Genomic DNA, 19,513 nt, shown 5'->3' with positions numbered 1-19,513 from the left:
TTGGGGTGGGACAGAGCAGGGACCTGGGAGCCAGGTGCCCACAGCCAACAGGCTGATTAGGCGTGAGTCAGGTGTTCAGCCACAAGATGGCCAACCAAGAGCTCCTCCATTCAGCTTACCCATGACAGTGGCCTCTCCTTGTCCCCGGGCTAAGCCTTGTCACTACCAGCGACAGGTAAGAAAGGAACAAGTAGGTCGCCAAGGCTCAGCAAACCGGGGAAGGCGGGCTGAATTCCTAAGTTGTGATGCAAAGACTTTCAGGCTAAAGCAGGGAGAGGCAGGAGTCAAAACCTGGTGTGGACAAAGTGGCTGAGGGGTGCTCCTTCCTGCACCCCATCCCCCAGACCCCAGCACTGGCCACCAGCCCCCAGGAGCCGCTGCTCCAGCCTGGAAGGCAGTCAGAGCTCAGGGCTGCCACAAACACATGAGCTGGGCTAGGCTTTTGGAATGTGCCGCAGGCTGGCCTGGGGGCACACACGGGGCCTCGGTTTTGGGGGCTGCCTGTATGATGACGGCTTCACTTGAAAACAAACAGAGAACAAACCAGAACTCCACAGGTGCATCCTTCTTAGGACTTGAGCTAGGGGACTACTCAGACTGTTCTCACGGGAACGGCTCAGCTCTTGGGAACAAACACCCTTTTCTGGGCGAAAGGCTGGGGATCCAGAGACAAGGTCGGGGGTGGGGGCGCAGTTCTGAAGAGGTCCCAGGCCCACGCCACGGATGCCTGCTGATCTGGAGAGCCATGAGAAAGAGAGCACGACGTAGCAGGTGTAGAGGGAGGGCCACAGGGGAGCGACAGCTGAGCTCGGCTGTGCAAGTGGACAGGGATTCTCAAGGCTGAAAGGGGAAAAGAATCCACAGAGGACGGAAAGGGGCACAAGGGCGTCAAAGCTCAGAGCAGCAGCCCCCGGTGGCCTGCAGCCTGATGTGGGGCAGGAGGACGCACCCGCAGGCCACGCAGGGCTGGCGGAGCGGTGGACGAAGCTGGCTTTGCTCCTGCCTCTCCCTGCTTTGGCCAGAAAGCCAGCAGCCAGCCTGAGCCTGTGTACATGACTTAGGGACCCGGTCCACTTGGTCCCCAAATGCTCCACCTTAGGGTCTCTACCAGGAGCATCTTTCCTCTCAAATCAGATGACCAACTCCCTCAACTCAGTCAAGTCTTTGCTCAGATGTCATCTGACCACAGTTCTGCCCTCCCACCCCAGAATCGCTGACCCTGGTACTGATTCATTTTTTCCCATTGCATTTTTGACCTCCAACACATTAGATAATTTACATATTTATTTCACTTATCATTTATGGATGGTCCAGATGTGAACCCCGTGAGAGCAAGGCTTTATTTTTAATTTGTTTTGTTTTCTTTCGGTCAGATTTGTTCACAGATGTGTCCCAAGTTTCTAGCACAGTTCTTGGCCTCCAAGGGGCTCTCGATAAATATTCTTGAGTGATGGAATTGAATGAATTATAGCCTCATGACTGCTTTGGGCCTTGGTTTTAAGATCCTTATCTGATGGGCAGCAACACTGAACAAATAAACCGTGTGGCGTCACAGACGATGGGTCGTCATGGAGATTCACAGATGCTGAGAAAATGACTGGAGAGCAGTACACGGAGCACTTCAACTATAATCATCTTTTTTTTTTCCAAAGTAGTAGTTCACAATGCAGATGCTCACAATATTATTCTCTATAACTGTTATATGTATGAAAGTGTTCATATTTTTAAAAAATTAATAGATACGCAAAAAGTTAGCCATGACTATTATGCGGCCAGTCCTGTGCTAGGTGTTGGGCTGGGAAGTGGGTGGGGGGTGGGTGGCGCATGAAGGACCCTGGTCCTGTCCTCCAAGGCCTTGGTACGTACAGTGAGACAACACAGCAACTTCCAGCACAACACACAACAAGGACAGAACACACGAGGAAGCCAGTCCAGGATTCACGGGCAGACGAGTGATACTGACACTCAGTGGCACAGAAGTTCAGAGGCATCGAGACGGCTGTGGTCAAAGGGGTTGGGGGACCCTCACAAGGACAGGGAGCTGAGCTCAGCTCTGAGGAGCCAAAGGAAGGAGAAAGGCTTCATGGAGAACAGGAGCTGTCACCCGGTGCTCTCGCAGGAAGCTCGTGGGACAATAACGGAGCGTCTGACCCTACAAACGTCTGTGAACCTCACTATAACCTCATCCGATCATGGAGTCGCTGGTTCTGTACAACCCACAGAGTCTTTTCTGTTTCGAGGATTCTATAATTCTGTGTGCCAAAATGACAAGTTCATTCAACTCTAGGCATTGGGCGTGCAGAATTTTTAAAATAGATGTCCCTTGCCTCAAAGAATTCACAATCTAATATAAGAAGACTCTTTGATTCCCTTAACAACCTTGAGAAGGAGACACAGTAAAGAGGAGGAAACTGATGCTCAGAGAGGTACCAAGCACAAAACACAAACTCGGCCTTGGGGAGCTCCATTCCAGGGGTGGGTTCCCAGGTAAACAAGAAGCAGCATTCTTGGTGATCTCCTGCACTTTGACACGCCTGTGAGTGGGCCAGAGGGCTCCTGTTAAGAATGCAGATTTGGATCCGGCAGGCCTGGGGTGGGTCTGAGAGTCTGCACTTCTGATTAGCGCCCAGGGGATGCTTCTGCTGCTGGTCTGAGGACCAGCACAGGGCTCTAGACTCAGACCAGCTCAGACTGCTGACCAGACCATTCAGCAGTGCCTGGATCACACTTAGATCATTCTAGATTCTCTAGATCAGTGCTTCCCAAAGTGGGCTTCACATCAGAGTCACATGGGCAACTTGCTGATGCCCACAATTTGCCTCCATAGGGATGGGATCTGGAATTCCATAGTCTTTTTCTTTTCTTTTTTTTTTAACAAGTTCATCAGGGCCTCTGGTGCACAGCCTTTGCCCCACCTGACCTTCCGGAGACCCTGACAATCTGCTCTGCCTTTTCAATTTCTCTGACTCTCCAGCTCCACCTGCTGGATCCATCTTGTCTGTCACAACAACCACAAAGCTTCCTTCCATTCACAACTGGACACAAGCCCAAGAAAGCCTCTGCGGTGTGATTTGACGTGTACAAGGAAGACAGGCCCCTGATCCCAAAGAAGAGGCCCCCACCACGTTAGCTGGTCTTGATGCCTTAAATTTCTCAGGCTGCAGTATAATACCAAGATCAGAGAGCGAGGACCCTGCTTATCTCTGTTTCCTGGGGCTTAGCAAAGGGTACAGAAGACAGACCTAGTAAATGGCAGTAAAATTTAAATAAAAACTTTGAACTAAGCTTTGCCCTTCTTTTCTATTTTTATCAAAAGAAAACATCTGGAGAGGAGTGATTTAAATGAGTTTCCTCCTGCGGTTTTCCTCTGGGACACAAAGTGGGGAACACCAGAGCACCATGTGCCTCAGAGGAAAGGAGAGGTGGAAATGTGCGAGAAGGAAGGGAGGCGGGGCCTCTGCAGAGCACTGACTGCTAAGCAGTTAACAACACTATGACTCGGGATCTACATCCGCTCGCTCATCAGAACTGGAGAATTCATGAATGTTCTCTATTGCAGGCCCCACTCTAACCCATTGAATCAAAATCTCTAGTGGGAGAACCCAGGAACTTTGTGAAGCTCCCAGGTCATTCAGGTATTTGGGAAGCACTGCATCACATCACTCGACCTTCACGGCAACCCATTTTACAGATGAGGCCACTCAAGTGCAAGGGGACTCACTGGAGTCCCACAGCCAGAGCCAAAGCAAAGAGAAGGAAGTGGGACCCACCTTTCGGGTGGCATTTTCACAGGAAGTAGAAACATTCAAAATCCTGGGGTGAGTAATAGGTGATGACTTTTTGCTCTGAATCTGCCAGTGTTCATTTAGGATACAGTGAGGCAATGCTCCCGTTTAAGACATGTTGCCCTTGTTGACTTCACCCTGCACGCCTCCAAGTGAGTCATCCTTAGTGTGAGCCAGGGACGTGGACGGCCTGTAAGAAAGTGGCAGCCACCAGAATTCACAGGGAACAAGCCTGGCAAAGAAAATGCTTTTTTTTTTTTCATAGAATAGTTAGGGTGGCAGAGCAGGGGCATGTCATACACACACACACACACACACACACACAGGGTATTACAGGTCTGAACAAGGCATCTGATAAAATCTTTCAGCATGCCCTAAAAGACGTGTTGCATCACTTGGGCTGGGTAATGTAGTAAGTACAGCTGGTTCAACTAACATTCCTGAAGGACAAGAAAATCAGCTTAGACGAGGCCTCAAATCTCATGCCTCTGGCTCTGTTCTTGTTCTCTCCTTCTTAAGCATTTTATTAACATCGACTTGGGGTAGAAAGCCCGTGTGTGACTTAGGGTCAAGATGCTGTAATGCATTTGTATTTTGAATGGCCCCCTCTAATCCAAACTCAGTATATAAAAGGACAAAACAAAATGCCATAGTGAGGCTCACAAACGAGGGAAATGTTTCATGAACCAGAGATAGATCAGACTTGTAAGGCCACGGTCCAAGAGGCTCTGGTCTAGAAGCAGAGGGTGTGACCAGCACCTGTGGGCAGGTGAGGTGGGGCACAGGGGCCAGGCTCCACACTGAAGCCTGTCTTGAGAAGGGGTTTCCATTGCCGGCCAAAAGAGACTCAAAACTTTCTCCAGCCCTACTGCTTGGGGATAAGGTTAGGTGAGGGAACAATGACACAACCTTTCAAACAGAAATCACACTGAGGCGCTGTCTCACTCAAGTCTGTGTCAAAAAATCCCCAGTATCTCTACAAGAAAGGAGCCCTGTGGTTGCCCTTTTAAGGCCTCGCTCTGGACCGTGCTCCAGGGACCTGGGGAGGCAACTAGACTTGGGTGCGTCTCTTAAATCTTTCAGCCTTAATGTTGGTGAACAAAGGACTGGAGGGGGAAGGGGAATGTGTATTAGAGTAAAGAAAAAACAACAACACACGTTCATTCAAAATGATCTCCAAAGCAAAATTTCTTACACGTATGAAGACATGCAATGCTAATAAAGACGGCAAGAGAAATAAACATTTGGAATATGAATTCACTTCAATGTCATTTCACTGAACAGCCTGACAATTATTCTAAAGAAATATAATTAAGATGCTTAAAAATATAGATTAAGGAATAACTTCCACTAAAAAGAGAAATTATGAAACAGAAAGATACAAAGTTTAAACAACAGCTAGCAACTGGGGAAAAGAACCAATTAGAAGCTTTGGAAATGAAATATATAGTCACTGAAACTAAAACAAAGATAAACTCAAGAGAGTGGATAAAATCTAACAAGATGCAATAGAAGAGAGAATGAACGAAGTGGAATGTAGTACGGAAGAGTTCAACCAGCACAGCAAGTCAAAGCGATGAAGAAAGACATAGAAGAGCAGGTAGGAGACCTGGAGGATGCCTGAGAAGCTAAATTTTATGTCTAATAACTGTTCCAGAAAAGAGAATTAAGGAAATCCCAGAGAAGAAGCTTTTGAAGAGCTGTCTGAAAATTTTCCAAAATTGATGTAAATCATGAGTGGTGAGAGTAGACCCTGAGCATTAAGAAGGGCAAATAAAAATAACTCTACACACATTGTGTAAGACTAGTTTTCTTTAAGTACAAAGGGAAAACAGCCATCAGCCTAGACTGGGCTAATGTCCGAGTGATGACTGGCAGGAGTATAGAAATTACAAATAATTTTACATTGCCTTAGACAACAGTTCAGTGGGTATGTCTAGAAATTAAGGAGAACCACTAAAAGAATGGGAATTCAACCTTGAGTCATGGAATCTGCTAAAGAAAAACAGAAAATCAGATGGAAAAAAATACTTTTTCAATTGTCAATCCAATAGAAGCCAGGAAAGGAACGCAAAGCAAGTCAGATTTTCAGATGCAACAAAATCAGTACATTGGATAACAGAATTAAAGCCCCAAAGGGCTCTGTCAGGCCTAAATCCAGTGAAATGACATGCAAGACAGATATACTAAGACTCAAAAAGTCAAGTGTGGGGACTACTAGTTGGCTTAGCCGTCAGCAGTTAACGCTGAGTGCTTCGGTCTTAGAAACTAGTAAGAGATCCACGAGACCTAGAACAAGGAAGCCAGGCGCCACTGTGCCCTGTGCTGGTCAGATAAAACTTCAAGAAGGACACTAAACAACTAGAGCCTTCCCAAAGAATATAAGCAGATGTCAGCAGAACCAGAAGTCCTGCCTCACAGCAAAGAGCTGGAGGAAGGAGCTGAGCATATTTAGTCTGGAGAAGAAAAGAAGTGGTAAGGTCATGAACACTGCCTGAATACCCTGGAAGGACACACTTTAAAAATATATATATAACATATATAAGTAATACATAAAATATTATACATAATATCTATAAATATTATATATCATATGTGTATGTATTTATTATACTTAAATCTATATATTTAATATGTAAATATATTAAATACATTCATAATTAAATAATGTATATATTTAATATTTTGATAAATATACTTTTATTTATCTTTATTAAATTTATTTATTTTATTAATACAGCTGAGCCTTGAACAAGGGGTTCAAGGGGTTAGGGGCACCGACTGCCCTGCAGTCAAAAATCCACATATAACTTTGTCGCTGGCTTTGCGCATCAGTGGTCCTGCATCCACAGAGTCACCCCTCGACGACGGTGTGGTACTGGAGTATGTACTCAGTGAAAAAAATGTTCGGATTAAGCGGACCCACAGAGTTCAAACCTGTCCTGTTCAAGGGTTAAAAATATATATTTTATTAAATATACATACAAGACTAATTCCGGGTGGCACCAGCGGGTCCAGCTAGGATCAGAGCTGACATCAGAAAAAAGTGAATTTTGTTTCCCAGCCTGCAGTTGGAGCTGTTCAACCTCCCACTTTTGTTCCCGGAGCTGCTTCTCTCTCCCAGATCCTGTCAGGCGCTAGGGAACCAAAGACGCACAGGGCACAGTTTCTGTCCTCAAGAAGTTCACCATCCAGCAGGGGAACAAGGCTGCAGAACAAATCAATGCAATGAAGGAAGCGCTAGACTGATGGTACCGAGGATGGCGGGCGCCAGAGGCAGGCGGAATTCATGTGCTCTCCAAGGGCAGACAAGACAGCTCACTAGGAAAGTGGCCCAGGAATTGGGCCTTGAAGAGCAAGCTGGAGCTTGCTGGACAAAGAGGTGGGGAGGGAGCTTCGTGAATAGGGGGGCAAGGGCATGGGAGTGGGGGTGGCTTTGGGGAAAACTTGAGAGCCCAGCATGACTAGAATTGCGTTTTCGTCCCTGAGCACAGACCACCAGTGAAGCTTCTAAGAAAACAGAGATGCGTGGGGCCCAAGCCCACAGACTCTGATTCTGTATTATCTGGAAGCTGTGTAAGTGAGTCTGATGTCCAGGACTGAGAGCGTCTATAGGACGCCACGAGGCCAGCTGTGAGTGGAGACTAGATCAGATAACCAGCCAGCAAGGCCCCTTCCCAGCCAACATTCGGGAAACCCATAGAGCATTAAGTGTTCTTTCATCCAAAGACTTTCCCAAGGGCAGGACCCATGGAGAATCAGTGTCTCTTCTGCTCCCCCCACCCCCTATCCCAACATGACCCCAGGAAGAGGTGCCGAGCACCAGGGTCAGCTGGAAAATGACCATCACTCAAGTAAAATAATCCCTGCTGGAGAACCAGATCTCTAACCCCAAGCATCAGGGCCAAGCAGAGACACGCTGCTGGGTGACTGGCTCCCATGAAAGTTAGAGCTCACTCCTGTAGATGCTTCCAGAGAAAAGCACAAAGGCAGCATTGCCAGGGGAGAGAGCAGACCTTTAGAAGCAGGAGGCCTGCACTGGAATTAGGGTTTCACTGCTAGTTATGAGACCTCAGGCCAGTTAAGTAATCGCTCTAAGCTCCTCTGTGTATCAACTGAGTGGCTGCTGAATGTTCAGCATGTCAGACTTTCTGTCCTTTCTCTTTCCATCTGGTGACCTCTCACCCGATGGGCATTTCTAACTGGATAAAACCCAGGAACTTGATCCCATCTTGCTCCACCTTTAACTGCGTGGCAAAGTGTCTATCAAATGGCTATTAATAAACTCAGCTTCTGCCCAGGTCACATCAGGGGAGGACACCAATGAGTCAAGTCCCTATTTCCTTTATTTTGAACTGCTTTGAAGTTCAAATCACCCTGAATAAAAATAATCTGCTCAAGAATTTCCACCTAACTCTAATCACTGGCTAAAACGTTTGACATATTAACTTATTTTTCTTTTGCCCTCCGCCCTTGCATGAAGCAGAGAGGCGTGGGCCCTGCCCAGGTGTGCCCTATCCTGGGTCCTGGTGTGACAGCGCCCTCTAGAGGGCATTTCTGGTCCAGGACACCAGGGCTGGAATGACAACAGATCCTCTCTGGGAAGGGCTGCACTTTTACGGAGTAAACCAGGGGCAAGCAGAGCCTGATGGATGTAACAGGGCATGGAAAAAGGGTCCTCCAGCCATGGCCACACAGAAAGCCTCATCCCACCAATCCCAAGTCTGGAGACTATTAGTCTGTTTTGCTTTAAAAAGAATTCCAGACTGTGATTCCAGAGTAGTTGACCTGGACAGCCCACAGGAGGTTACCTCCTCCACGGGGCCCAAACTATGCGGCCTGGAGCCCTGGGGTGACTTAGGAGAGAGAGATGGCAGGTTGATGAGGAGGTGGTGGATGTGGGAGCTTGAGAAGGGAGGGCACCGAATTCGCCATCTTTGCATGTCGAACGTTGTCCCATTTTGACTTCACCTATAGGGAGGGGTCTGCAGATATTTTCACTGATAGCAAGGGTTCTGCATTGGAAAATGCAGGTGCTGAAAACTGCGATCAGATGCAACTCCCTGGACCACAGCTGGACCCCTCTGGATGAACAGATTTCAAAAAGGTGCCCCTTCCTCCCCACTGTCCCAGCCACCCTCAGTCCCAGAGCCCGTAGGCTTGGTGAGCAGAGCGCAGGTTGGATTTCTGTCCCCAGGTGCCCCTGAGCCAGCACTCCATGGGGACCGCCACCTACAGACCCTACCCAGCAGCCCCACCGTGCCCTCATGTTGCAAAGGCGCCTGACAAGGCTTGTCTCAAGTGTCACATCCTCCAGGAGTAACAGTGAACTTAGCCATGTAGAGTGGGCACTTCCACACCTGTGGCTGCACAGACAGAGCCTCATGTGGTCTGCAGACAGGCCTGGAGGGGAGCGGTCACCCCTCCAAAGTGACAGCAGACCTGCTCAACACCACACCATGAGCCTAGAACCCAGACATCCAGATCATGCAACCTCGCTATGGTCCTCTCCTACTGAACACAAGTCTCCTCTCCAGAGCTCCTTCCCTTCACCTGATAACAATTCTTCAAAAGTTCAGAAGCATGTCCCCTGTCCCTCACTGCTGTCCCTGCTGCAGGAGAGGTCACATTCTTCAGCCCCTCCCTACAGACTACAGACTGAAACCAGGAACGTCACGTTCCCATAATGTCCTGCTTTCCTGTCAATCCTGCCTCAGTAAAGAGGACATTAGGTATTTTTATTCCCAACTTTTGATTATGATTTGCTTAGATCCTTTAATCAATCCCAAAAGGATCTTAAGCAGCTTAGAAAAAAAAAAAAGAGCCAAGTAATTGAACTGTTCAAAAAATAGATCAAAAGCCATGAAATGGAGCAGGAATTAGGGTGAGGGGAGGAAGTGGAGAGAACTATTCCTGCCATCAGGACTCAGGATAATCCAGCAGTTGGGCACTCAGCTAAGCCCAGCCCCCGGGGCAGCCAGGGCAGAGGGCGGAGACGAGGCACAGGGCTCTGGTCCGACAGAAGGACCTACATCGATTCATCACCATAGACCACATTCCAACCACACACCCTGCGAGGAATGTATTTACGGTTCCTCACACAGGGGAGACAAGAACAGGAGATAGTGTCCGACCCCACTGGAGTCTCAGGCACAGGCTTCCTCGAGATCACTCACGTGGGATGGGTGTGACCTTACTGGTGAGCATCCGCTCAGCTCACCATGCCAGATGGCCCATCCCGTGCCTTTAAACCAGCTCACCCACAGAACACACCACAGCTTCTGTCCCACAGCCAATACACACCAACCTCAGGCATTCCAGAGTAACTCACTCGGGCCGGATTCTCTGGCACCACCCTTTCCTACCAGCCGTCCCCTTCCCCAGAGTCTTTTTCCATCCTGGTATTCTGGTCTTTGTCTCCTGTTTCCCTCTTGAGCCTAACTACAGAGCCATCTCTAAATTGCTTCTGGGGCCAACCGACATTCTGGTTCCTCCCTCCTGGAGCACATCCCACGGACACTGGGCAGTGCTGCGGACGATCAGATGGTAAGTGCCAGGAGTGGGGTCGGGGAGCCCCAGTGAAGACCAGACCAGGCCAAAGCTCGTCCTCAAGTGATAAAGACCTGGGTGTGCTCCCTTTGTCACTTTGTTCATTTACCTGTTCTTTCAACAAAGGCCAAGCACGTGCTGTGTGCCAGGGACCAGCCTTGGAATAATAACCACAATAAAAGGCAGTGTGCTCCAAGTGTACTCCAAACCCAAATGCAAAGAGAAGTTTCAAGTGATATTGGAATTTACATGCATTTCCTGCATGAGAGGTCAGCAAACTAGAGCTTTAGTCCTAACTCCTTATACACATGCCTCCAAAACACGCCTAGTGCTCTCTGGGGGGCTCAGTCTCCCCATCTGTAAAATGAGGGGTTGCACCAGATCTGGGCTTCTGAAACCCTGTATTTCAGGGACTGAAGTCGCATTTTTAGTCTAGACCTCTCTCCAGATTCCAGCCTCAACTATCCAACTCCAGAAGTTTCTCAGCCCCTTCATTGCAACCACCCTGGTGCCAACTACCTTCATCTCCCAGTAGGATTATTGCAACCAACTCCCAGCTGGTCCCCCTGCTTCTGAACTGCCCCACACGCCCCCATGACTTCCTGTCTCCCTCAGAGTCAAAGCCAATGGCTAGGATGTTCGGCCAGTCTCCACCCCTGCCTTGCTCTCTGACATGAACTCCTACTCTTCCTCTTGTCTCAGCTCCAACCACACTCTGTGTCTTGCTGTTTCTCAAACTTGCTGAGAGCCTTCAGCTTCAGGGCCTGAACCCTGCTGAGCCCCCCGTGCACTCCCTCACCTCCTTCAAGTTTTTGCTCAAACGTCCCCTTCTCAGAGAGACCTGCGCTGACCTCTCCACTTAAAACCACATCATCCTCCCATCTTGTGCTCCCTTCACCCTCCCCTGGCTTTATTTTTCTCCGTCACCCACCCTCCACCGGGCACATGTTTTACTTTTTATTTGCTTATTCTTTCCTCCTCCAGGAATGTAAATTCCAGGAGGGCAGGGTTATTTGTCCGTGTTATCTGCTGCTTCATCTCCAGTGCCCAGAAGGATACCTGCCAAATGGTAGAAGCCTAATGAATATTTACTACTAGAATGAATAAATGCATAAAAGACAGTCATCTGTTATTATTTTTGTTCTGGGGAACGTGGGTGATGACTGACATAGAGTTGTCAACTTTTTATCTTAAAAAAGAAGCAAGGAAGCAAGGAAGGAAGGAAGGAAAGTATCATCTACTATAATAATCATCTCATAATGTAAAGTGAGGGGGTAGGGTATAGGTCAGTGGTAGAGTGTATGCTTAGCATGCACCAGGTCCTGAGTTCGATCCCCAGTACTTCCATTAAAAAACAAAACAAACAAACAAACAAAACCCCCAAAACTTAATTGCCTCCCCCCAACTAAACTAATACAAAAACTAACTAAATAAATAAATAAAAATTTTTTAAAAGTGGGAAATGCATTCTCTCAGGATAAATAGCAATCTTTCCCAAGAAAAGGTCACATCAACACCTACACCACACAACGCTGTCCTGTTCTGTTTTTTCACTGTGCATCAGTGAAACCTTTGGCACCATCACCTGCTCATCCGCAACACCTCCCGGCGCTCAAGCTCTGCGTCACGAGAGTTCTTCCTTGAAAAAAAAAGACAAGACAGCCACGTGCCCCTGGCTGGCCCTTGCTCCCCAGATGCACCTGCTCATGTCCAGATCACTCTTGGTGCTGGAAAATGGTGGGGTCCCAGCTCTAGAAGCCGGCTCGGATCCAGGCCACCTCTCGGGTTAGTGAAAGCCAGCGTGACACCTCCATGTGGTTCACAAACTTTACAGTTCATGCTGAATTTTCAGTGAATTTATACTTTTTCCACAGCTCCTTTGACTACATTTTCATGCAGCTGCTAAGAGAAAAACAAAATAAGACCCTATAAACGTCGCCTCACTTACCCTGACGATAAGCTGGCAAAGGCAATATATTAGTCCCCATTGGAAAGATGAAGAACCCGAGGATCAGAGAGGCCAAGAGTAACCTCATGGAGGTAGGGGGAGTGATGGGCAGCTCAGGTGCAGTGGACACCCTACCCCCTCCTTCTTCCCTCTGCAGGGGCGAGAGGGGCGGGGCGAGAGGGGCGGGGCGAGAGGCGGAAGTGCACGCCCTTGACTCTCCAAATCGAGAGCTGGTACAGACCTCTTGTTTTCTCCTTCCTCCTTCTCAGCCCCCTTGTCCCAGCCCTTAAGTTCAGCTCCAGGCCCATGGCCAACATAACTGATTTCCTGAGCAGCCTCACTCCAAGGGCTTCGACCTCTGGACCCAGCAGTGCGCAGGCCCAGACCTCACCGTCGGAAGCATAACTAGTCCGCCCAGCTCTCTGCCGCGTAATTTGGCATTTTAAAACAGGAGGACACCAAATTGGACACGATGCATGTTACTGGGTATATGTCGTCTCACGTAGCTCTTGGCTCGCTGGCTGTCGTTTCCATTCGGGACCGTGTGCAGCCCCACAGGGCCGCGAGCAGGCGGAGCGGATACCTGCAACTGTCCGGAGCCCCACAGTCTTCAAAGGGCTTCGACTCACAGAACTCATCTGAGCCTCTGAGCACCAGGCAGAGAAACTGAGTCTCTCAGAGAAGTGACCTTGTCCAAGGTTCAGACACCTAGTCATTTGAAAGCTCTGCCGGCAGCCCTGGTTTCGAGACCCTGGGTCTACATGTCTAGGGCACCTCAGCATTTTGCTTCTCAATAGCACATATACATGTGCAAAAAAAAAAAAAAATTTTGGCAAAGAGGGGAGCCCTCATTATATACATACTTTTAATTTAAATGCATTCAGTTATGTATATTCTTGGCAAAATACAGAGAGAGAGAACAAAAAATAATAATGGAGGGATAAATTAGGAGTTTGGTATTAACAGACACACACTACTAGATATAAAATAGATAAATAAGAAGGACCTGCTGTATAGCACGGGGAACTATATTCTATTTCTTGTAATAAGCTATAATGGAAAAGAATTTGAAAAAAAAATGTGTGTATATGTACAACTGAACCGCTTTGCTGTACACCTGAAAATAACATTGTAAATCAACTACATTTCAATAAAAAATAAAATTTTAAAAATAATAATAATTTCAGCCGTACATGGCAATTTCCTTTGCCGTTTTCCAGAGAGTAATCCCAGAGAGATCTGGGGAGACCAGCTGTATATCTGCTGTTTCGTCACTGCCTCACTTCCCAGGAGGACTTTTGAGGTGAACATCTCACATCACGTGAGTACAGTGTTCAAGGAGAGAGGTCACAACCTGCCAAAAAGGCCAGTCGTGCGAGGCTTAACAGGAGGAATGGAAATCCGCTCTAAGGCTGTGGGAAACCGAACCTATGTTGGGTTTAATAAGAGCCAACACTCGTTACATGCATACTAAGTGTTTTATGGCTTTAACTCATTGAGTCCTCACAAAATCCCTTTCGCAGACAAGGAAATGAGTCTACAAAAGGTCAATCACCAGCTAGCAAGCAGGAGAGCTGGGCCTTGAGCCCCAACAGAGAATCTATTTCATGTAGTCCCTTAGTGTTACTGCTAACGTGCCAAGGAATGGAGTCTGCAGGGACCAACATCCTCAGGGAATTTGACCACACACAATTTCTGCCTCTTGCACTAACGTTAGATTCTAATCTTTGCGTGAACACATGGCTACCATACAAAGCCCTGTACCCCTTCTCTAGCCCTGACTGGAAGGGTGGGGAGATGACTAGGATCTCTAAGTGGCAGTGAGAAAAGACCTTTGGGAACCAGCTGTGGGTGAGGGGATGGCTCCATAGCCTTACAGGTGTGTGCCAGGTAGAGGGACTGTCCCATTCCAGAGCAAAAGGGGGTGCTGCAAATAATTACATCAAGACAATAGGTGTAACCCTGACCGACCCAGGCAAATGCAGCTGTGTTGGGTGCTGCGGGCGACATCAAGATGGAGACAGCCTTGCAGCCCTTGGGAGCACACAGCTCAACGGGAGAGAAGAGGCTGTAAATAAGAACTAGAACAGGCAGTGAGGGAGGGTGCTATCTAGAGTCAAAATTTAAAAGTAGTGTCCCCCACACGTGAATTTCATAAAGGGAAACAAGATCAAAACACACAGAACATGAAGCAAAGAAAATTAAGATGTTACTTAACACGAGGATGGAGGCCCCCAACCTCAAACAGTAAGTGACATTTTACAGAGATGGTGGTGTTTGAACTGGCTCTTAAAGGATGAGTAGGACTGTGATTAGCTGAGAAAGAAGGAAGAGCATCTGCCTCTGTGCAAGATGCAAAATGTATTCCAACAACAGTTTGCTGCAAGGAGTTCAATCACAAACAAATGTAATGGCGAGAAATTCAAGCAGGACCGGGTAATCACTGACCTTGCACCATTGAGCCTCTGTGTTCATCTAACTCTTTGTCCCTTGTAGAAGTCCCACTGGGAACACGGTTATGTTCCGAGGGTGTGGTGGTTTTCCTATTTGTAGTGGCAGAGTGCCGTCTCTAGGGGGAGCTCCAGGCCTCCCTCAGACTTCCCCCGAGGTTGAGGCGGGGGCTGCGGTGGGGGAGTGGTACTGGATGGTTGGATGGGCCCACGAAGCTGAGAGGAGCAAAGAACCAAAAGCTCTGCTTCCCACAGAGGGAGGGCCTGTGGCGGTTGCTTCCTAGTTTTTCTCTCTGCCTCCCCCCTCCCCCCAGGGCTGTTGGTTTCAGGCCTACCCCAGGCAGTAGCCTCTTGGGAGCCCTCCCTGGACCAGATGAGCAAACAGGCATTTCAAGTCAGCTGTGGCTCTGGGGAAAATGGACCCTTTCCTTGAGGCTGTCCTTCTATGCCCCGACTATGGTCAGGGGTACGGGCCCCAGGGCTCCCTGAAGAAAAGTATCCAGGAGGGTGTCGTCTGGCTCCTGTCCAGGCCTCTGGTCAGCAATGCCAAAGGAGTTTAGGTGGCAAACATCTGTTCTGGGCAGTTGGGGCCCACATTGAAGCCCCTGCATGAGTCTACAGGGGCTGGAGGTGGCGGGATGAGTCTGGGGTCCAGATGGTCACCTCCCTGGAGACCCAGCTAACACGACAAGCTCAGTGCCTCTGAAGAAAGAGAACAGAGCCAAGCGAAGGAAGGTGAGGCCAGCTTTTGAGAGGCCTTGAATGCTGAGCCAAAATGTCTGGACAGCTCACTCAGAATTCTCTACATCAGGGGACACAGAGGTCTATATTTGTACATTTCCTCCTTACAGTGCTAAGACCAAAGGTCCAAGTGTGAGTGATTTAATTTCTCTTCACTATGATGTTTACAGTCCAACCTGTAACAAGCTATCTTTTTTTTTTCATGTTTAGTCCTATTATTAATAATAATTACCATTTACCAAGCACCTGTAAGTATTATATTATTACGCCCCATTTTACAGATGAGAAAACTAAGGCCCCAGTTCATCAGAACTTGTAACTGGTAAAACTAGGTCTTGAGCCCAGGCCCCACGGCCCCTGCCCTGCACCCTCAGATTCACATTGGGTCCCACATATTTGGCCCGTGACTGCTGGCTCTCAATTCACAGGCTGAGTGCGTGACCAAAATGAATGTCACCGAGCACGCCCAACTAAGGAGAAATAAAATCCCAAATGGCCCGAGGAACAAATCCTGCAGACTTAGCTTTGGGGAACGCCCTGTACTCTCAAAGCCCAGCCTTCTTTTAGGTTGAACCCTTGACCTAGAAGGTTCCGCCCCCATGTGCTCTGTTTATTGAAATCCTACCCTTCTCCAAGGCCTGGCTCCAATGCCAGCTTCTCAGAGACTCCCTCCCTGGCCTTGCCAGTAGGAATTCCTCCTCATCTATGTCCTGTGAACTTGGCACCTGGCTGGGTGCAGGCTCACCCACTCATATTCTGACGTGACCTCCTGCAGGTAGGAACCAAGTCTCACTGTCTCACCCATCTCTGCACCCCATGGGGCTCTGCACACACTCAGGGCCCGGGGACCAAGCTCACAGTCTCTGGGAATGGTGGTGGCCAATGCTGCAGGGAGCTGGTGCCAACTTAACAGGTGCCTCCAAGGGCTCACGATGTGCCAGCTGCCCTTTTCCAGCCCCAGGCGTGAAAGTCCCCCACGATGGCTGAGCCACTTTTACCCTTCCCAGAAGCAGCCGGCCCAGCCCGGGCTCCCAGCCACGGCAGCTGCAGTTCCTGCCTCTTCCGTCCTGCGTGGCCAGCTCCCTTGCAGCGTCCTCTTCAGCTTTCCTGCATGGCAGTCGGTCCATCTGGTCGTCCGCCTCAATTTCCTGCCTTGTGTTCCAGTCCTGCTTTGCAGATGCCCGACTCTGGACCTGGCCCTCCTCTGTTCTTCAAGGACTAGACTCAGCCCCCGGTAGCGGAAGGAGGCCAGCTCCCTCACTGGAGCCTGATTAGGCTCCCTGAATCCCTGCCCTGCAGCCACCCTTCAGCACAGCAGATCAGATTCTTCCAGACATGGGCACAAGCCTGAGTCAAGCCCAAGCTCCTGGGCCCCTTCAGACTCTGTGCCCGGGGGTGGACACCCAGCAAGAGCCAGCGTGGCAGCGCCAGAGTCCAGTAACCCCCCTCCCCACTGCCCGTCCCCTCTCCTGCCAGGGACCCTGCCTCCCGCAGGGAGGAGAGTCACAGGCGCCATGCAGTGGGGTATCCAGGCCACAGTGGGACAGCAGAGGGGCCTTTGAGGATTTTGGAATCAAGCACACAGGGCAGTGTAGGGGTTGAAATGAAAAGGGACCAGAGGATATGAAATTCTTTCTGTGGGGCTTGATTATAATGAGCCTTCAGGGAAATAAAGCATGATCTCTGTTTACAAAGTTCCCAGGCTCCCAAGCAGTGGGATGATTGGCGTTTTTCTATCTTATTTCCACTTTGCTGTACAATCTAGATCTTCCATAATAAACATGCTTTTATAATCAGGAAAAATAATGAATAATCCAAAAATATAAGCAGGAAACAGATATTGCCAGTGATTCCTCGGATGACAGCATCAGCAGGGTGCCTGGGGTGACAGACGGGCTGGCCTGGCATCCCGTCTCCAGATCCTCCACCGGCCTCCTGAGCCACGGTGGGCAAGTCCCAACTTCAAAGCCTCAGTTTCCTCAGCTGTCACATGGGAATGACAGTGTCACCTGGGCTGTACAAGAGAGATGCCACGAGGATAAGACGGGCATCCCAGGGCCACGGAGACTCAGTCCCTGTAGCGGACGTGGGAGAGCTTTAGGAGTGCCCAGCGCTGCCTACTCAGGAGAGGAGGAGCGTTTCTCAGTCAGCTCAGGGCTGCTCTGTTTAAGACAGTCCAGGAGTGGAAACAAGACACAGCTCTCTTAATCCCCAATAAACCACAAAACCATCTGTTTAATCAGGGTGGGGGTACCGTTGATTGGCACAGCACTGCTGAGGGAGGTCCCATTCCTGCCCTCAGCCTGTAGACAGAGGCTCATTGATGAGCCTCTTCTGCATCCGTCCACTCAGGAAATACCCACCCAAAGTGCCAAGCCGCCAATGATGGCAGAGGCGGGAGCAGAATCCAGACGCCCCTTCTCTCTCCTCCACTGCATTTCAGCCTGAGCCCCACCTGCATTTCAGCCTGAGCGCCAACAAGACAAACAACAGCAAGGTCTCTTGCCCCTGCAAGGAAAGGAGCCTGAGGGCGGACGTAACTGAAGTGATAGGTGACAGGTGCCTCAGGGAACCAGCAGCCAGGAGGCTGTGTCTGCCCCGTGTGTGCCACACCCTTCACCCTCTTCCTGAAGGATGCTCCCTCTCTCTGCTTCCGGGGCACATGGTCCCTCCAGTGCCAGCCCAGCCTCTGCAGCTGAGGACCAGAGGAGGAACATCAGATGTGTCCCAGACACCATCTGGGGTGGGGTTTAACACATTATCTTCACTGCAGCCGAACCCCAGCCTTTGGAAGAAAGAGTGAGCCTTGAATTCTAGCCCAGGCTCCATCCTCGGTACCCAATTCTACTTGGAATTATCTGAACACCTTCTACTCTTGCTTTGAGGCTTGAAGTGAAAATAACTACTATTGAACAAAGCCCTGGCATCCAGGATGAGACTTAAGAAAGAAAGGACGGTGTGGCCACTGGTTCTGGAGTCCAGTGGAGGCTGCAGCACACACATCACAGTCTCTGAGACAAATGACTGTGTTGATCCAGTAACTTCAACACTCGGAGCCTCCCCTCCTCACCCGCGTGCAGACACAAAAGAGCAAGGGTCCCCAGCACTGTGCCTGGCAAGCAGGCGCCCTCAAATAACCCTGCTCCCCGTCTTGAGGATTAAAGCAATCACCGTTACTTTCCATCCATGGCAAGGAAAAAAGCCTTACTTCCTGAGTAAGTCCTAAACCCTCTTCTATAAATGCAGTCTCCATAACCGGAGCCCCCAGGGAGCAGCTGGTTCCATCGCTTATTTGGAGAAGTGTGAAGGCACAAATCCTCAAGGACCTGAGGGACCTCAGCTGGGGTGGCGGTTTGCAAGTGGCCACAGCCTGACCCTTACCCATGACCAAGGTGAGTCCGGGCGGCTCTTGTCCTGTGGGGGTTCCCAGGTGGAGCCACAGGCATGGTCCTGTTCCTCCATAGCCAGCCAAGGGATGCCGGCCGCCTCCTCCCTGGCGCTGGGAGAGCAGGGTCCTACAGCGGTTAATTTCACCCTCACCGGCGCTGGGCCGGCGACACTGAGCCTGGAGCAGGCGGCTTCTCTTTACACCCAGGAGCCCAGCCAAGTCACAAGGCTCAGGCAAAGGGCAGAGTGTTGAATCGCAAATCCTCTCCCACCCGGGACTGGCTAACAAAACAACACCTCCTGTTCCCTGAAGGATGCAGAAATTTCCCCCAGGTGCCAGTCTCTCTAAACTTTGTGAGAGGGACACCCTGGTGAGGGGGCGTGACCCCGGCTGGCTGACAGCTGGCCATTCTGGTCTCACCAGCCCAGAGGAATTTGTAAGACTCAGAGACTGACTAACTGCCCCCAAGATCACAGAGCAACAAAGGACAGAACTGGGATTCAAATCCACCGAGGGCTGTCCCCAGAGGGGATTTGAGAGATTACAGAGTATGCTGGGTGCAGGGAACCTTGCAAAAAAGGCTGTGTGGATTGTGGTCAGTTCACTTTCTATTCCACCAGTGTTCCCACGAAAGCAATGGGAATCCTTTCTC

General features: G+C 49.6%; 1 protein-coding gene across 7 annotated transcripts in view; it reads right to left on the bottom strand.

The window, feature by feature from the left end:
* Window positions 1–19,171, bottom strand: part of LPIN1 (lipin 1) — a 113,561-nt gene extending 94,390 nt beyond the window's left edge. Inside the window, exon 1 of one of the 7 annotated variants that reach the window (XM_032497049.1) lies at window positions 18,855–19,171. In XM_032497049.1, coding sequence (XP_032352940.1) covers window positions 18,855–18,935 — 81 coding nt within the window. In that variant the 5' untranslated portion in view covers window positions 18,936–19,171. The remainder of the gene's footprint in view (window positions 1–18,854) is intronic. The other 6 variants (XM_032497045.1, XM_032497044.1, XM_032497047.1 and 3 more) reach the window with 6 other exon arrangements.
* Window positions 19,172–19,513: the final 342 nt, after the last annotated feature.

Source organism: Camelus ferus, chromosome 15 (assembly GCF_009834535.1).
Source record: "Camelus ferus isolate YT-003-E chromosome 15, BCGSAC_Cfer_1.0, whole genome shotgun sequence".
NCBI lineage: Eukaryota > Metazoa > Chordata > Mammalia > Artiodactyla > Camelidae > Camelus > Camelus ferus.
Note: the sequence above shows the minus strand (reverse complement) of the source record. Positions and strands in the feature narration are given on the sequence as shown.